Below are 18,965 nucleotides of genomic sequence, written 5' to 3' on the forward strand. Positions count from 1 at the left end.
GAATTGACAACAAGTGATATTTTAAACATCACGCGCGAAGACGAGAAAATTTACGATCGATGATTCCCATAATTCCATTTTGTTGGGATTACGTAGCCATTTATACAAATTGTACACGCAGCAGTCGTAAAATCTCCAGGATATTTCACAGGCGAGCATTGACCGAAAGCACTGAAATGAGGAGCTATCGTACGCTACATTAAACATCTGCTTTCAAAAGCATAAAAAATTACTAATTATGTTTATTCCCAAGTAATGAACATTCTTTACTGCGTAAACAGCATTAATGAAATGCATGGGCTTTTTCTTCCGAACGATTTTTCACTGACACAGAAAAACGGACATGGAAAATTCAATCAATAGGGCATTGTACTGGTACACATCACGGTTTATTTTAACAGCTTCAACCATTTTTATTATACACAAAAACATTGGTATATTGATACAGCGATACGTGTCATTATGCGAAATGAAATGGATGCAATATCGAGTTGATATATTTCCTTCAAGTCGTTTTTTAGAAGCATGAGGGATGGTTTCAGAGTTGAAATAGCTGAAAATCGAGACTACAGTTGAGTTCTCAGGAGTGCAGTCTGTTTACTTTTGATGACTGAGTAATCACTGCAGAAAAGTGCTAAGTACGTGCAATGCATGCGCCATGTAGTCAAGAGTCCTTTTCGAGTTATGAGGAAATGAAGCTGACATGGCGAAAAAAACTTAAACCAGACAGGTTCACATAATAAGCTAGCCACAGATTTCACGAACATGTTACAGATATTAACCTGCCCAAAATTGAGATAATATACATCGTTGTTGTCAACTCCATCTTACGCATTGCAAAGATCGAAATAAAACGAAACAGTTTAGCGTTCCTATGTACTCATCATCGTTACAAATACGATGCAAAAACGCGAGTGAAACAGATTTTCAGAGAGTACATTTATTTTTGCCCTCAAAAAGTACTTGAGATAATGATCTTTTCGATTATAGCTAGTTGCTGCTGTCCCTAAAATTACGTTTGCCACTACACCTAGTTGTAGGGTCACCACACTAGATAATCCACATATCGGTAAAATGTGGCACTGATAGGAAAGATACTAGAATGTGTCCATATCCTCGCTGTGCCCTATCGGAAGACGCTCTGAAATTCATCCTTAATGTTATAAAGAAATTCAGATAGTTTATGAAAATATAAACGTAGAATTTCAAATTGCACAATGCGTCCATGAGTGTTTGTCCAAGAAAACCAAAGCAATTAATTCTCGGGGACAAGAGGGAAGGACGTGTCGTGTTGCGATATATAAACTTGACCTTCATGATAGTACTTAAGGCTTTAATTTGTAAATGAGAACTTTCTAACAGGTTTCTATAATACAAGATGATTCATTTTCATGAGCACTGTGTATCTAGTTGTAGAGGATACAGTTATTTTGGAAGCTTGACAAAGCAACGCCATCGATGGAGAGTATCTTTTCTACTTACCTGTCTGGGTTGCGGTTATGCACGCCGCAGAAATACAAAACGCACAGAGAAGCCAGATCATGCTGTCAACGTTGATTGCAGGCATCAAAGTCAAAACAAAACGGCATGGAACCCCAATTTATCTTGCCTGCGGGCAAATATAGCCTCTATGAATATTCACATAAGCTATAGAACAATGCTATTTTTTATGAGCGAATTGTTTACATGTGTGTGTGCCCGGTGTCTGTGTAATTGACGAGTACCCGCAAATACTTTTCGTCTCTATTAATGGCCTGTTAATCTTCTTGACGAGCCCCTGTTTTTATATAAATCGAAAAGAATCGTGTCACGTTGAGAATGCCAATACTCGTAGTGTTTGCGACAACAGACGTCATTAAGCCATTGTAGTCAACACAGTAAGCAGTTTGGCGTTTGCACAAATATAATGAAAACGAAAGTGTTCAGTGTTGGGAGGCTATTAAGAAATGCTAAATGAATCTCACTCAGATGGATATCATGTCACTCGGTGAAAATTACGAGAGTCATTACGTATTAAGAACTCACCTCCAAATACAGCGAAGTGAAACCGTCAGCAACCCTTAGCGTGATACGGTTGCCGCCTCGCCATCTGTCGGGCAGCAACGTAATCGAACGTTGTGGCGCGCTAGAAATGATCGTTTGGGATCGAAATATACTCTAAATGGTCACACACAAGAAGTGGCTCATTTTTGAAATGAAGTAGAATCGAGAATTACAAGACGTGCTCGGCTCCTAGTTTTTCCATTCCGCGACCCCCGATGATCTCACGTTATGGTCACGTGATTTCGAATAGCTCTTATCAGCAAAACCACGGTTCTCCATGAAAAGGGACAGTACATAAAAAAGAAGAATTATGAGAGGCGGACGGCGTTCACACAGCTTTCGGCCTTCCCTTGTGTGGTAAGATACTTTTTTCAAATATGACGATTGAAATTTTTTATGCGGGTATATAGGGTTGTAGCCAGACAGAATCTCACCCCTTTATCCAAAGCATAAAATGCCGTCTTGGGGCATTATATGGACGTTTGTAATAACACGTATCGACATTGAACTGACTGCGCGAAGATCAAAATATTATTATTTTCACGCACTACCTCTTTACGCTACCATAAAGCTCCGCCGCAAGCCGTATAATTTGCATCATTGTATTTGTGACGTCATAGAGTGCTTTTAATATAGACCCTGGGGCGCTGTTTTCACCAATTGTATCATAGCAGTACTTTATCGCCAGGACTGACATAACAAGTGAATCACACATATGTACTTGTACCGAGGTGCACGGACTGTGCTTGCAATGGATGGCGTTGTTTGCATGCAGCTCGACAACAGAGATCTCAGCCGCCGGAGGAAAGGATATGAGCACTCGCTACTTACTTGGCAAATGATAGCTGTAATTTTTGCCGACTTTTCCTATTTTTGTTTTTAATGTCAACTGCAGTTTTTTTATTCTTCTCCCCAAAGCAGGTGAGATAACACACTGTTTGGTGCAATTCAGCCTGTACATTTGACAAACTACATTGCTATTAATTGTTATTGTTGGCGAGTGAATTGGGTCCGATCCGGACTCGAATTCAAATTTAACAAAACGAGTGCATTTTCCATGTATAGACGCTGTATTGACGTGCCAAATACAAGTAGTAAGTGTTCAAAGCGGCTTTGTGCAGGAGAACAAGAATACCAAGTGAACTGTCGGTCAGTTTTAAGTAGGTTTACATGCAGGTTTTGGGTATGTATGTATGTATGTATGTATGTATGTATGTATGTATGTATGTATGTATGTATGTATGTATGTATGTATGTATGTATGTAGTATGTATGTATGTATGTATGTATGTATGTATGTATGTATGTATGTATGTATGTATGTATGTATGTATGTATGTATGTATGTATGTATGTATGTATGTAGCTATGTATGTATGTATGTATGTATGTATCTATGTATGTATGTATGCATGTATGTATGTGTCTATGTATTATTCTATGTATCTATGTGTGCTTGTTTAGATGTGTATTGGTAAGAAAGTTACGTCGATTTGTTTAAGTACATTTCTTATCTGTCAAACTACGTGTGTAGAATTCCACGGTCCGTCGAAGGCTTAGTGAAAAATACTTTCGACCTTAAAAGACGTATTTTGCAAGGCAAAGAAAACAGCGGTTCAAACGACAACTTGATGTAACGTTTCTAGAAGGCAGCTACAACAAGTACCGATGCTATTAATGAAACGAAAACACAAAGACACAAAAGTACAATAAAATGTGGAATTTTAGTACAACATAGAGAGAATGAAAACATTAATTATCACATTTTTTTAAAAATTTGACAAATGCATTGAAAGAAAAATATCTTTTACTTTAAAAGAAGTGTTTCAAAACTAGAATGTATTTTGGTCACCATAGAGGTGAGTTGTAGGAATGTCCCTTTCTGATGACTCAACAAATATAAAATGTTATACTTAAAGCCTTTCCAAATATAATAAGCTTCCCTAACTACTCAAAGCCATGGGTTGAGCAAGAACAAAATATCAAATTATAGAAATTATGTGATATATTTATTAATTAACAGCGAACAACGAATATAAACAAACAATTTTAGCGTCTCTGGCCACTGATCGTCTTATGAATATTTATGCACAACTATAATGGAGGTAATAACCATAATAAAGATATATTCCTTACTTTGCAATTTTTAATTTTTTTATTATCTGACTCTTAAGTCACGACTTTCTTCACTTTTCATAATAATCGCCTTTACAGAAAAAACTTTACTTCCGCCAATACAATGTTCTGAGAACTTCTCATTGTTCAGGTACGGGAGATATTTCCCAGCTCCACGAATGGAAAGGGCTCTTCAAATCTTTAGTGTCTCGTAATTCCTTCGTAAATGATATTTCAATGTAATATTTACACTCTTTCATGATAACTTCCAACAAAATGCATTCTTTGTTGTCTGACAGACAGGAGTATCCAAGTCTGTCCCATTTTGCGTAGAAATAGAATCCTTCTCTGAATATGTAACGTACACATGATACGTAAATCTATTGAGAAAACTGGAAAAAAAATTCAATTTAATTTCAATGGTCTTGTCGTTTCATTAGTTTTGGGTGTTTTCTTTGTGCTGATTACCGCGTGGCTAAGATCCATCAGAGATTTTAGAGAACCTCTCTCCCTCTATCTGCCAGAGATCTTAATCGTTCCCGACTGTCTTTGTTTTACTGTGACAGGCAAAATGCGTAACTTGAGCAACAGTAAACTGTGGCTACCTCGTCCCGTGGTTAATTGATTTACCTTGAAATCACTCTGAGTATTATAGCTATTCAAATTCCAGATATACTCATGTTTGAATTCTGATATTTCAGATATCTTTCAGAAAGAATGCATAGAAGATTGGTTAAACACAGTGTGTGTATAGTTACTCCGGCATGGCTTTCTTCAATGAGAATGAAGACACAGTGCTATATTCACACAGCTTGGAGAACCGATGCGTTCGAAATACGATAACCAAATACAGCAAGATAGGTGGTGTTTAATTATCAAGTTCCTGCTTGGGTTGATTTAATATCACGTCTTCATCATCAATGTTGACTGTGATTGAATAGTTCTGTGTTAATGACATTTGCAATATCTCAGTGCTGGGTGACCACTTGTTCTGAAGATGTTGCCTGTTCATTGGTTGGTGACGATTGCTCCTCTTCCTCGTATGGGGGCGGTAAATCGCTCATATCCACAATTGTGTCGTCTTTGTCACCTTCGTTACCTGGGTACGCTGGAGGCGGGTCGTTTATTTCTTCATACGGGGGTGGTCGGACCAATTCACTCGAAAATGGAGGTATTGTTGATCGGTCTGTAGGGAAGGGTGAATAATATGAACCGTGAAATATGCGTCTCTTTTGACGACAAAAGTAAACATATTCTCAAAGTAGATCCCGATTTAAAAGATGCTGTATAGCTTTCAGCACGAGATGGAAACTTTGAAATTATGCTTTCCCCAGCGTAATATTAAGTACACCATTAGGGAATGGTGCAAAGTGTCCAGCAATCCATAATCAAAGATTACTACACGTGTTAAATTGCCATTTTGTATCACATCGCGCAAATTAAACAAATTATGGTTAGAGTTGACGAAACTCTCTCTCTAAGCCGAAGGAGAAAACATTTCAAAAATAAATTTGACTACAGACATTTGCAAAGGATGGACAGGAGGACTGAAATACACGAAAACTGGCAGAAAGACAGACAAGCTTTGAAGAAACGATGAGACAACCAGTAATTGAACGACTGCAAAATGTCTGTTCAGTTGGTTCAAACTATTCAAATGAAACACACAAAGAACCGTGACTACACGAACATACGGGTCTGGCTGGGAAATCTTATTGATCGGAAGTAAAGACTACCGCGAAATGCAATGTTTAGTACACAAAGAATGTACACTTACTCCTCGCCGAGAATAAGGAGTCTCCCGTTTCTTGGCCACTCCTGCGAAGTTTGTAAACTTTCATTACAAAACCGAGTACGATTGCGATGGTAACAATAATAACGGGGATGCTGATAAGGGTGGCATACACTGTAAAAATAACAGACACGAGATTTAGAGATACATGACGACTTCAATTGTTGTGAAGCGCAGTCAGCGTCATTGACTGAGAAGTGGCCATACAAAAACTACGCCATTATCCTAAGGCATTGTTTTATATGTTTAGTATGTGCTTCTTGACACAGGTGTTTGTTATATTATAGGATCTTTGCTTACCACAGACGCAAGTAATAAAAAAAAAAAAAAAAAAAAAAAAAAAAAAATAATAATAATAATAATAATAATAATAATAATAACGCGAGCAAATACAAAAGCATACCGACGGAGCTTTTCTCACAACGTTCACCTGTGCGGGCCATCGTACAAGTGCAAACTTCCTCATTTCTGTCCATCCTGCAGGTACCACCATTTTGACAGGGGTTGTCAGGGCATTGCTCTGAGATGCCAAAACAAAATCACAAATCAACAAACAAACAGTAAACAAAAGAAACAGGCAAGAACAGAGAGACCTTACATTTTTTGTTATGGTATTTATTATAAAAGAGCATGGTTGGCTAGTTCGAAGGAAGTGAACTGAGAGAAATTTATATTAAAGTCGGTGAACATGATTCCCCACTTTACATGCAACCTGGAGCTGTTTTTTTTGTTAAAGGTGGGGAAAATAATCATAAAAATGTAATAATTCGGAAACCAAATTCGAAATCATTGTGTTTAATAAAAATGTCTAAAGTTATCTGTCCGTTGCGATCGAACATATCTGATTTTAGTATTATGTATTTTTTTTTATTACGAGATCTGTTCCCTGAATGACCATTACTTTTGTAATGTTTTATTTGTAACAAACTATACTTTTAGACGAGAGCAAAGTCACCGTGGAGTTTCTCTATGAAGCGTAGCATTATGGTAACTCGTATCATACGATGCATTAAACAATGTCATCGCCCGGCCAGACACATACCGTTAAAAGGGGAAAACTGGCACCGTTCGCCATAGTAACCAGGACGACAAACGCAAGACATAGTGGTATGGAGCTTTTCACATGTCCCACCGTGAAAGCAAATCTTCGAACACAAATCTGTAACATGAAACATTAATACTTTGAAAAAGCAGCAACTTTCATGTGCACATCATGTCATAAATCTCTCTAGAAATTATGTCATCTAATTGTTATAAATAAATTTATAGTTGTCACGAACTAATTAAAGGCAAAACACATGCCCTTCTGTTGCTGTTTGTACGTGAATACTATGGGATTTGTTGACAACAGAAAAAAAAGACGTGACGCGCATTGATGACACAACGTGATGTGAAAGATGATAAACCTTTGTTTTTGCTTTCTTTCCTTGTCAGGCCTTATTATTATTATAAGTCTTTCAATTTTCCATCCACAAAATCCATGTAAGGAGATCTCGACGGTGGCGCGCTACCGATAAACAGTGTATGTTGGCTGCTTTCATCAAACATTCGTTGAGGAATGGCGCCCTCTCCAGTCTGGAAGCTGCGATTGTCACATTTTGGCCTAATGAAGCGGGTAAAAGAACGTTACATCTTATCATAATACCTTGTATCAATTTGAGAAAAATTTCAAATATCCATATCGAGGAATGAGTGTTGATCACCTACAGTAAATATGTTGAAGGGATAGCTGGCACAACTGCACAAAGAGATTTAGATCAACCAGAGCTCGAGCATACGATAACTTCAGTGTGACATTGTTAATAAAGGGGCAACTACAAAACAGGAATAATCACAGCTTACTTGACTGCACACCAAGGGATCTCCATAATAATATTCCTAGTGCCGATAGAGTTTGTTAAATGTGCAACTTAAACCACGTTGAGAATGAAGTCCACTTTTAACTTCTATCTCCTCTGTATAATGAATTGAGATCTAAATATATTGCCTATTATCACTTTGATCCACCTCTTGTTTATAAGCTAAGAATCCTTCTGTCTTCAAAAAATGTTGATATTACGGAAATTGAGTCGATATATATTCTATGCAACAAAGCCCAGGGAAAATATCTGTCAGAAACTTACCTTCATAAATTTATTTGTTTATTGTACACATTTACTTATTTATCTATCTTATTCACTTATTATTTAGTTTGGAATATTTATTTTGTACTTTATTCTAGTGATCTGGTTTCACATTGTGTAATTATTTTGTATATTTTGACCGAAGGCCACAAATACTGAAATAAACAATCTATCACATAGGGATCTCTACCGTCGGGACTACTGATTTTTTACTTATTACAAATGCAAATAACTGCCTCGTTTCTAATCACTAGTTTCAAGTTATATTTTCCATTATATTTACAACCGTTAACCGGATAACACTTCTCTTGTATTCATTCGCACTTTTTATATCCGTTTGTTTAGGGGTTTAGTTGTTCACTATTCTCACCTGGAGGATGAATATCCGGATCCCGTTTCTTGGCACTGTGACGAATGTGACAATTCACGTCTGCGAGGAGAGAACGAACAAACAATCACTCTCCAAGTGACGATAATTTGGAGGTAAACAACAAGAACATTGGTATATTGTGATGAAAATGATAACATTAATGACAACCCTGAACACTTATAGCTCAAACTGCACGATCGGAATATGCATATTAATTGTTTGTTTGTTTGTTTTTTATTTTTGTTTTGCAGGAAATTCATTTCTGCAGACAGAAACATTGGATACATAAGAAACAAAATCTTTCCTAGAACAACACAATGAACGAGACAGACAGACAGACAGACAGACAGACAGACAGACAGACAGAGACAGACAGACAGCAGAGATAGACAGACAGAGAGACAGACAGACAGACAGACAGACAGACAGACAGACAGACAGAGACAGAGGGACAGAGACAGACAGACAGACAGACAGACAGACAGACAGGCAGAGACAGAGGGACAAAGACAGACAGAGACAGACAGACAGACAGAGACAGACAGACAGGCAGAAACAGACAGACAGAAAGAGCAAGAGAGCGGCGTCTGTTAAGTGCAACTACAACAGAATGAACCAGTGTAAACGGAGTTGAACAAAAGACAAAAACCTAAGTTACTCAATAAATTGAAGTTATAAAATATTACATACCTTCTGAGAGAGCGGCCATAGTGACTAGACAGAAACATATAGCTACACCAATATTCATATTGACTTGTTCACTACCCAAAACAAATTTCCCGGGTCATTTGTTAACTTGATGATCTGAAATAGGATTGAGATAGTGTAAATACAGACAGGGGAAGGGGTATTTTTTCGTGCTTGTCGAACAAATGTTGCATGAAAGCAGCCAGTATTATATTTGCAAGAGTGATGGAAATTTGACACCTAAGACCAAGCCTTACACTTTCTCTTTTGTTTGGGATACCTACCAAATCCTTTTCATCGGAATGTTTGCAAAGAGTAACGTAATGCAAGGAAAGCACACGATCCTTACGGTTTAAGTGTTTCAAGAACCAGTAAGATCAAAAGACAGTAAAGCAGATAGCTAGAGTATACACTTTACAGACACAGTCACTTTGCAGAATGACTTTGTCCGCAAAGTATTTACCCTGGCAATCTAGTTCATTATCTTTGGAACTTGAGTGTATGCGTGCTCGCGTGCGTTCTCGTAAGTGAAAAAAAGAAGAGTAAAATGTTCTTGAATTTAACATAAATTAAATTTATGTCGATAGATGATGTCATAATTCTCAAATATAACATTCTTGTATTTTCCACCGTGGTTGGCGATTTTGTTGGAATAGACGATATCTTATCAGCCGTGTCCTTGGTAGATATCAGAAATTCATGACTGTTAACGTGCCATGACTTTGAAAAGACCCAAGGAACCAAGGTAGACAATTAAAACCCAGGAAACAAGCCACCCCACGAGATCTCGTTTCAGATTTCTGTGGACGGTGTTTTACTATCACCACACTGTACTGTCATGGAAAGGAAAGAGACTGCGCATGGGCTTAAATGAATTTAAATAAGTCCTGAATTTTACGATTTATAATTACTTTACCGGACGTGACATGTTCTATATCGGGACTTGAACAATAAACTTCTCAGCCCTTTCAGTTTTTTCCTCCCTAACAAAGCTTTTGACTGTTTCGAGTCACGATGAATATTAAATTAGGTCGGACACGGTAACTGGATCCTTGACCCGGAAAGATCAACATTTAACACTATCGGGAAAGTAAAGCTTGGCCTTCTTTATGAACACATAGGCTACATCGAAGGGAATGCTATCAGGCATATACAAACAAGAGGCACATTTTATAAACTCACCAGCCTAAGGAATCAACCTGAATCGAATGTCCTTGGCCATACAGACAGACAGACAAATTATACTCACCAGGTAGAGTTGAAATGTAATGACATCGGATTGGCATGCGGAAACTCAGAAACTCTTCTACATAAGCTTATATCAGCACATAGAGAAACCTTTACGACAAATAGGCGGGGCAGTAAAGTTACAGTTATTATATAATAATTCGAAACTGACTAATTTCCCCCTTGAACAGGATGCAATCGAGAAAAGTAGCTGGTTTCGCGACTGGTCGGTTGAGGCTTGGAGGGATAGGCCTACATGAAATGTGGAATGACGCACTTCCGAGGTCAGACATGCTGAGGACAGGGCTTCACTCGGGGTCAGGTGACGAACTTAGTGTCCTCGGGACAAAAGACTCGCGCGCTTTTACTTCATGTTTCATCAAAGAGTTGTGAATGAAGAGTGATAGTTTAGTGAACATGAAAAGTTTCAAGTTTCTAAACTTTTAAGAAAAAATCTCTGATACGGTAACTAGACAAAAGGCCGAAATCCACTGGGATATCATTTACGTGGTAGAGATAGTTACGCGATTCACTTTCGTTTTAGAGTAATGTTTTATACCGTTGTGTATAAATGCTGAAACCCTTTACAATACTTTCATTATTGTTGATGTCGATAACAAATACGCTTTTTGAATGTTCAAATATTATCCTCACAAACACCAAGCATTGTAGACAATATGCTATATACTCAGTCCGCCTAAGGTAGTATGCGCCTAGAAAGAGAAAGACTTAAACTTTTGCACAACCTTTACATCAATGACTCAATGACCATTCTCTTTCAAAGTCAAGAATACTAGTTTCAGGGGCAATGGGTGTCACCGTGCAAATTTTGGTACTAGAGAAATAAATTACCCAAGATTTACTGATATTGGAAATTAAAAATGGCGGCCATCCGTATGTTAACTCTACGGAGAAAAGCTTAGTGAAATTTTCGATTTTCGAAAAACTAAGATGGTGAAAGTTTTTCTTACTCCAAGGGTTTCAAAATGAGCCCCCAACAAGTGGTAGATCATGAAAAAATTGCAAAAATTTGAGTGTCCAAATATCTGTCCCCGAGGCGCACTCTACCTTACATATAATCCAGTTGCCATCAAATACGTCAGACGTTAGGCAAATATAGACTGAATATAGACAAGTACTATAGGAATTTTCGACATGAATTTGGGAGTAGAACAAACAAACTGTATTTTACAAATATAACAACAGCTAATAGGGCTTTCGATGACGTCATGAATTATGCTATTTAGTATTACGGAGTGTTTGTCTCCAGGAGCTTTGTCATTTTGCAAATCACTTTCGTTCACATTCAAGACAGATAATTGTAAGTCATCATATTTGCTCACATTTACCATCATGATCGTACTGAGATCAGGTGCAAGGACTGTACCTGTCGGTTAACCTTCAAAGCACACTATATATTTCTTAGTCCGAGACGTAATCGGCCAGTCCAAACAAAGATATCGGTATTTAGAAATAAATGTAGATCAACCGAAGGCTTCCTATCTTGTATACATCGTCTTATTCAAACAAAGTCTTTCCTTTCAATGTCACTAATATATCATACAAAAAACGGGCACACTTTAACCCAGGAACTTAAATGTTCTAGTTTAGACAATTTTTTACATAAACACTTTGTTGAGTGAAATAGATCAACGGGAAAGGTAACAAATCATACACTCCGATGACATGTTTAGCTCTGTTTGACACTACGTCATGAAAACCTTCAGGATCGTGATTAAATGTACATTAAACAATGAGTTGTTCCCGTGTTTGACTTCTCTAAGAAACTGTGGACCAATACTAGGGCCATCTTCTCTGTGGTACATGGTTAGCGAAATGTCCACGAAATTAATCATTACAGTCAAGTATATCAACTGCTTGTTCATGGGCCAAAATGGAGATTTGTTTAGTGCTACAAGAAACTACAAAATTGTTTATAATTTTGTATTTTATTAGTCCAACCTTTTTGTACTGGTATCTCAACGTTTACGTCGTGATGATACAGCACAACTGGTAAAATACCATAAAACGTTTCGTTCAGCTGTCGTTCGGCAAATAAAGTAGGTAATTTTGGTTGTTTTCGATCGGTTGTGACTCAGAGAAACCTATAAACCTCAGTAGGATAGGAGAGCTTTCAATAAAGAGGGTCATACGGCATCAAGGACGACAGCTGTAAGAGTTTTTATCATTGATCCAACAATGACGTGAAGAAACATTATAGAAGCGTGATTAACTGACATGCGTGTGACGATATGTATTTCTGTAGTCGTAGGTATACATATGTACTCATGTATATATGCAAGTCTGAATACATATATGCATGTATGATCAGGGTCCCTTTTGTGGAGGGACCGCGGTATGATGTATGTGTATTTGTTTTTGTTTGTTTGTGCTTACATATGTAGGCAGAAATGATGAATGGATGTGCGATATATACATCTATATCTATATCTATATATATATATATATATATATATATATATATATATATATATTATATATATATATATATAATATATATATATATATATATATACCGAGTCCCAGTCCATCAGTAGGTTAAGTGGTACAATTGTAAGCCACAATAAAGTTTTTTTTGACGGAAGGAGCTCCTTCGGGGAATTTAAAATGCAAATAGTACTTTTTGATCAGTTCTTGAAGATAGTAATTTTATTACTAAAATTCACGGCTTTCCATGTTCTTGCAGGAGCAAGTTTTGTAGTTTGGTGAGAATCTGCTCTCCTTGGCATTCACAGTCGCACTTTCAATGTCACATATGAAAAGTTTCAGCCTCACATCTTGTCACATTCGACACAGAGAAATACTTGATAAAATGGAATAAAATGTTATCAACTCCAAAGAGAAACAACAAGTGTTGCGTGGCCTTCATTAACTTTAATATCTAATAAACTTCTGGCCTGTCACTCCTTGCTCTTCCGTGTGTCTCAGTTCTTATAATAGCTTGACTCGGATACGTTAAAGGTAGTATGCGCCTCGAAAGCTAGTGAAATACTTAAAAATCTTGCTCAAACTTTCCTCAGTGAAGCTTTCCAAATCAATTCTCTTACCAAATCAGGATATTACGACTAGAGAAACAAACTACCTAACATTTACTGATATTTGAAATTCGAACTGCATGCGCACACAATTTTGAAACGTGACACAAGTGCATATTCAAGAGCACCTTTGCATTTGCAGTGGGTGGAAAATGTCTAGAAGTGAGAAATTTGATCAGTGTCTTGCTGATCTGGATTTTATATGTAAAATATCGCAAAGTTATACTGCATGAAAATGTCGTTACGCCTTGCCTCTTGCAGAACACAGCTCAAAATAACAAATCTCACTGCAAACCTTGCACTGGGAACTATTGATATTTCTGGAAACTGTTTTCTCATTGCACTACAACCCATTCTCATGAGTCGGGAAATGGACTGTACAGTAATGTGGCGTTGCTTACAACAGATAAAGAGGTATAACAGATAAAGATGCAGCCACTGATTTCGTCCAAACTCGGTGAAATTGCAACAATACCGCAAACAATATGATCATCATGTTTTGTTACATCTCATGCGGCAAATCAGAATTTCTAAAAGAAATGTGTAGTCACATTTGTGTGCAATTTGTTTGAAAAATTATTTTGCTAGTTAGTTTTATACAAAATCTTCTGAAAGTGTTGTAAAAGACTCCATTTTCATTCATTTTCATTTGCGTTGTTCGGATGGCTTTTGAATGTGAAAATGATATGCATTCGTTTGTTGCGTCATTCAGGTAATGACATTTTGGGTAAGCAATATTGCAAAAGGAAAAAAAAAGACTACAGGTATTCTGTCGGGGCTACTCATTTCTAGGAATGGTAGTCAACTTAGATTACAGAACCCAAAAAAGCTTATTTCGAGACTCGAAAGCAAATCACTTTGGTTTTGTCTGGAACACAGTGTCAGGCATTCCATTGTGTTTCAATGGAAGATGTTATTGAATGAAAACAGGCAGGCACATCGGCGATGATATTTACAACACTAGAAAAAATGGCAGTGACGTCCAGAGTTCGCCGAAGCTTCACGTTGCATCTTCTTCCACTTCCTCCTCTTCTTCCTCAATTATAGTACTGATAATAACCGTGTCATATGGTGGCGGTGATTCACTGTATGGGGGCGCCATCGCAGGGGCCATCATCTTGAACCTCGACGAGGGCGTCGTCACCACAACACCGGCTGATTGACGTGGGCTAGCCGGCGGTGTTTCCACGTCGTAATTGTCCCGTAAATGATAGCTATCGCGTATGCTGTCCAATCGCCTTCGTAAAGACTGTCTTTGCTGCTGCCTAATAGACTTGTATTCCCGTTTATAATGAATCGTCAGGATGATAAATGCGACGACAAGGGCACCTATGATGAGGTACATAATCATCATCGCCATGTCGAAACTCGATTTGACTTCGATGGAGGGGGTTGTTGCCGTGACAGGCGTTCCGCACGACTTGCTAATAGCTGTGCTGTCTGTGAAATAACAAGCAATGCCACACTCGTTATTCTTAAATGCAGGAGTAATGGCTATTTCACATGTGGAAAAGGTAAATAAGAAGCTTGTTGAATAGACACTAAAAAATTAACTTGACTATATTATACGCTTCACTGAATTATTGGCCATAATGAGAAAATTAGGAATACAGAAGCCGATTTCTCAGAGGGCTAAATGCGCGTGCGCAACACAGAGTTGTTCCTTTTCTCGTCATTTATCTGCTCGGAGGGCGGTGTTTTTTCAATAAACATCTTTATTGATTGAAAATGATAAAGAAATTGATCCCTCTTTCTTGGTGGGAAAAAGTCTGATATCGGGGAGGGCGTGCCATAAACACTGTGCTATTGTGATTGTAATTTGTTGTGGGGGAGAAAAGATAAATTTGTCATGGTTCTGACGCCAACACAACAAATTAAAGGAAACTGCTATTGTTATTATGTCATTGTTAATAGTTTCAATACTGCCTGAAACGAAATATCAAAACTCAGTTGTTGAAAGCGGACTAGAAACTCATTAATTATTGACACTTACTATATGATGAGGTTGCATTGTAAACTAATTCACACAGGTCGCCGTGGTAACCGCTTTGACATTTACATAGGTACCGTCCGGCCGCGTCAACACTACATTCCCCTCCATTTCGACATATTCTGGTACATACTGCAACAATGTAATTGTAAAGAAATGCATGATGAAATTCCGATATGCTGCAAACTTGTGATAAAATTACAGAACATGTACTTCGCATTGCCTCCATTCTGTCACCACGAACATTGAAATGATTGTGATATTTACTATATGCTACAATTCATAGTGGCCGCTAGAGCCGCTATGCCCTGTCAATTTGCCAATTCGACTTTCCAACCAGCTTCAATCTGTAATGAAATCATTCAAAAAGGAATTCTCGTGACGTCTGTGATCTTTTTGGTCAATATTTGAGACCGAGGCCCCATAGCCGTACTCGTACGGTCGTTATTGATTTCAAATTCTAGCCTTTCGCTTCTTATTTCGTTTCGATCGCAAATAGCTTTTTATGATATCACTCACCTCCCCGGAACTGGCAACGAGTACCCCAGTAACTTTCCGGACAATCGCATCGCCTCACTGAAAAGTCGTACTTCCCGCCATTTTCACAGCATTCTGCGTTGCCTGGTAAGTAGGGACAAATGAAAAAAAAATTTAGTTCTGACCTGTTTCGTCACTGGAATGTCTGACGTTTTTATTACCCTTGCACTATTGTTTAACTGTTGGCGATAACCTTCTTGCCTCGAACTGAAAACAAATTGGATGACGTCAACAAGGAAAACACTCCATTAGCTTACGTGTTGAGTAACATTCCCAAACTACATGTTTTCACGCGATAAGCCCGATGTATTATTATCTAGAAACAGTGAAGATAAAATGGCGGGTTAGCACTGAAATTGTTGGTTTTCTTTCCCATGGTATGTGTTATTAGCGTACAGAAAACCTCAAGGTCATTTGATTGCTTTAGTTTCTAGCCAGGTAATCCGGCACAGCGTAACCTTTGAAAAACAAGTGTGAGTCTAACATTGTACACAGCTTCGCCTCTGTCGACTTGCTAGCTTGGCTTTCGTCAGTAAGAACATCAATCGTCGTGCTGGTAAAAGTTGTAGACTACACCGTCTGTTGTTGCTAATTCAGTCTATTGGGAACTTACCTGCACTAGGCTGCAAGCTTGCTGAGATGATCAGTATTACCAAGATGGAGATAACGAAAAAATCCATGGACTACATTCAAATTTGTCCAAACTAGCATTCAGATACAATGTCACAGAAATGATGGTGTAAAATCCGCGTAAACCCCTGAAAATGAAAGTAAGACACCGAAATATTAACAGTATTAAGATACTTGCAACTGTACTGTTATAGGGTATTGCGCACCGAGCGACCTGACATCTATCTCGTGCTTGTATGCTCCAGAGACTGTCGATATGAATAAGTGAAATACCCGGAATAGAGAGCATTCTATGAATAGCCTGTCTCACTATTATTAGCACTCCAGTAAACCCTATATCATAGGGTCGTTCATGTATTGTGAGACCTCCATGTCGGAGCGGATCAACGGCACTTACTTTCCTGTATATTGAAATTTTCGACATTTACGTGTAAGTTGGCGTGACCTGGTTCAAATGAAATCCATTGTATATGCAGGATCATGATCTTTATGCCGTCCATAAATGTTTTAGCTACCATAGCTCCAATTGTTGTGACGAATCACGAGAAGTTTGCGGTGTTTCGCAATCGCGAGGTTGAAATGTATACAGATTGACAGTCTAGTATAGGGACCAGGGTCTGAGTCTCCAGACCTGTGGGGCAACGGTATCACTATCTCGAGTACTTGGTGTGGTGAACGCTATGGGAGTCCTCAATAAAGAAGATGATTCCTACACTACAGGTGCCGAAGGTTGCTGGGTGTGCCGCGTTCTCTCGTTGCACGGCCTTGAAAAAAGAAAGCATTTCAGCCGCTAATACTTAACGTTTTTGTTTTAAAAAATTGCCATTATCTTAACAGCGCATGGAACATCCGATTGACATTGTACAGATAGTTATATCGTTGTACTTTAACTTGTATTCCAACTACAACACTGCCGTGCGCTTGTTGATATTAGTACACGCGGGGTCGTGTGATTGGACAACTCGCTAATGGCGACAGACACATTCATTCACATACTCACCAGCATGAGCGTCGACCACCAGAAACATGCAGTACGGCGTACTGTACGTTGTTGCCGCACACAGCAGCCAAGAAGCGCGTTGCTATAAAACTCTACGACAACCAAATTCAAATGAGTTGTTTTTTCGACAAAGTTAGAACCGTCTTCTCGTCGAAAAAACAGGATGTTAAAACCATGTACCAGTGGGAAACGCAAACAGCTGTGTTCAGTTTGTTTTCGTGCATGCGTGTGTGACGAGACTGCGTAATACCGACCTTCAATAAAGAATTCGAACGCGAACTCTGACCCCCTTTACTCTCACAATTTTTTACTCAGTGTATTCATAAAATACTGTCGTTATCGCCTTTTCTAACCGGGCTAGTGACTCTTAAATGTTCTGTTTCTCCCCATTTTATTTACTTAACACCAAGTAAAATGCTGAATCTCAGAAAACTGGATGGTATGTTCACGTATAGCAACAGTCACAATAGCAATGGCTTAGATTTCTTCATTCTCTCCTAGAAAAACTAGAACGTATTCTGAAATTGCCATGCAAATTGTGTTTGCTCACCAAAATGTTGTGGCAAAGTTGTACATTCGTACAGGGTGTGTTGACTAGTTAAAGACTAGATATGTGGACATAAACAAACAGGTCCAAACAGAATAAAAAGCCAGAAATGGAACAAAAATTATGGAAATATTAAAAGCTGCCGCTGGTGGAGCTGCAGTTGGTGTCCTCGTATACGCTTCAAAGTGCAGTAAAGTAATTGTCCTGTCTCATGTACGGGCCATGAGACAGGACAAACGTTCTATGCGAGGAGCAAGGGAAGATAATGATATTACAAAGGAAATGAAACTTCTTTTTCTGAGACGTGTTGAGAGCAGGAGCTATGCTTTGCTAAAAGTTGATAAAAATGCATCTTTGTACAGGAAACATTGCGCAAAATCTTCTATTTTCATATTCCATCGGCTCTAGTCCTCAGCAGGATAGTTTGTTCGTTTTAGTATCTGTTTGTTAGAGCATGGAGGTAAACAAAACGATAACTCCATGGTCAGAGACGTGCATCACTAGTGGTTTCTCGTCTTTTACTTGCCTCTTTATGTATGTAATAAGAAATATCTTTCGTATACCTCACATGTATGTGAAACAACTCATCAAGTTTACCAGGCTTCGAGACTACGTAAAGAGGAATAGATCAGGTAGGGCAAGGTTCACGTCTCAGCGACCTTTCACCCAGTTTGCACTGTAAACAATCATAAAAACAAGATTGAAGTCAGACAGAGAAAATGACTTCAGCTCACATGGTTTGCATTTAGCTCGTTGAAACCTGTTTTGTCACTGCGTTCCGAAACCGGATAAATCGTTTCGACACGATTAAAGCATATCATGTAATTATTTTTGTACGCAAAATGATT

At 38.3% G+C, this 18,965-nt stretch overlaps 4 protein-coding genes across 5 annotated transcripts in view; 1 reads left to right on the forward strand and 3 right to left on the reverse strand.

Annotated features, from left to right (window-relative positions):
• LOC139135860 (neurogenic locus protein delta-like) overlaps positions 1 to 2,637 on the reverse strand; it is a 14,762-nt gene extending 12,125 nt beyond the window's left edge. Inside the window, exons 1-2 of the mRNA XM_070703608.1 lie at positions 2,026 to 2,637; positions 1,483 to 1,609 (exon numbers count right to left, since the gene is read on the reverse strand). Coding sequence (XP_070559709.1) covers positions 1,483 to 1,567 — 85 coding nt within the window. The 5' untranslated portion in view covers positions 1,568 to 1,609; positions 2,026 to 2,637. The remainder of the gene's footprint in view (positions 1 to 1,482; positions 1,610 to 2,025) is intronic.
• The window catches only part of LOC139135890 (actin nucleation-promoting factor WASL-like), a 570,409-nt gene that overhangs the window by 187,324 nt on the left and 364,120 nt on the right, over positions 1 to 18,965 (forward strand). The window lies entirely within an intron of this gene.
• Positions 3,749 to 10,759, reverse strand: LOC139135861 (delta-like protein 4). Its single transcript, XM_070703609.1, has 7 exons — positions 10,380 to 10,759; positions 9,134 to 9,247; positions 8,444 to 8,503; positions 6,993 to 7,109; positions 6,354 to 6,470; positions 5,936 to 6,064; positions 3,749 to 5,344 (listed from the first exon to the last, which is right to left on the reverse strand). The coding sequence occupies exons 2-7, from the start codon at positions 9,189 to 9,191 to the stop codon at positions 5,127 to 5,129; spliced, it is 699 nt and encodes a 232-aa protein (XP_070559710.1). The 5' UTR covers positions 9,192 to 9,247; positions 10,380 to 10,759; the 3' UTR covers positions 3,749 to 5,126.
• Positions 12,999 to 17,827, reverse strand: LOC139135863 (uncharacterized). Its single transcript, XM_070703612.1, has 5 exons — positions 17,571 to 17,827; positions 16,554 to 16,698; positions 15,923 to 16,024; positions 15,407 to 15,535; positions 12,999 to 14,853 (listed from the first exon to the last, which is right to left on the reverse strand). Exons 2-5 carry the CDS (start codon positions 16,618 to 16,620, stop codon positions 14,414 to 14,416), a joined length of 738 nt encoding a protein of 245 aa, XP_070559713.1. The 5' UTR covers positions 16,621 to 16,698; positions 17,571 to 17,827; the 3' UTR covers positions 12,999 to 14,413.

Source organism: Ptychodera flava, chromosome 6, assembly GCF_041260155.1.
Source record: "Ptychodera flava strain L36383 chromosome 6, AS_Pfla_20210202, whole genome shotgun sequence".
Lineage (NCBI taxonomy): Eukaryota > Metazoa > Hemichordata > Enteropneusta > Ptychoderidae > Ptychodera > Ptychodera flava.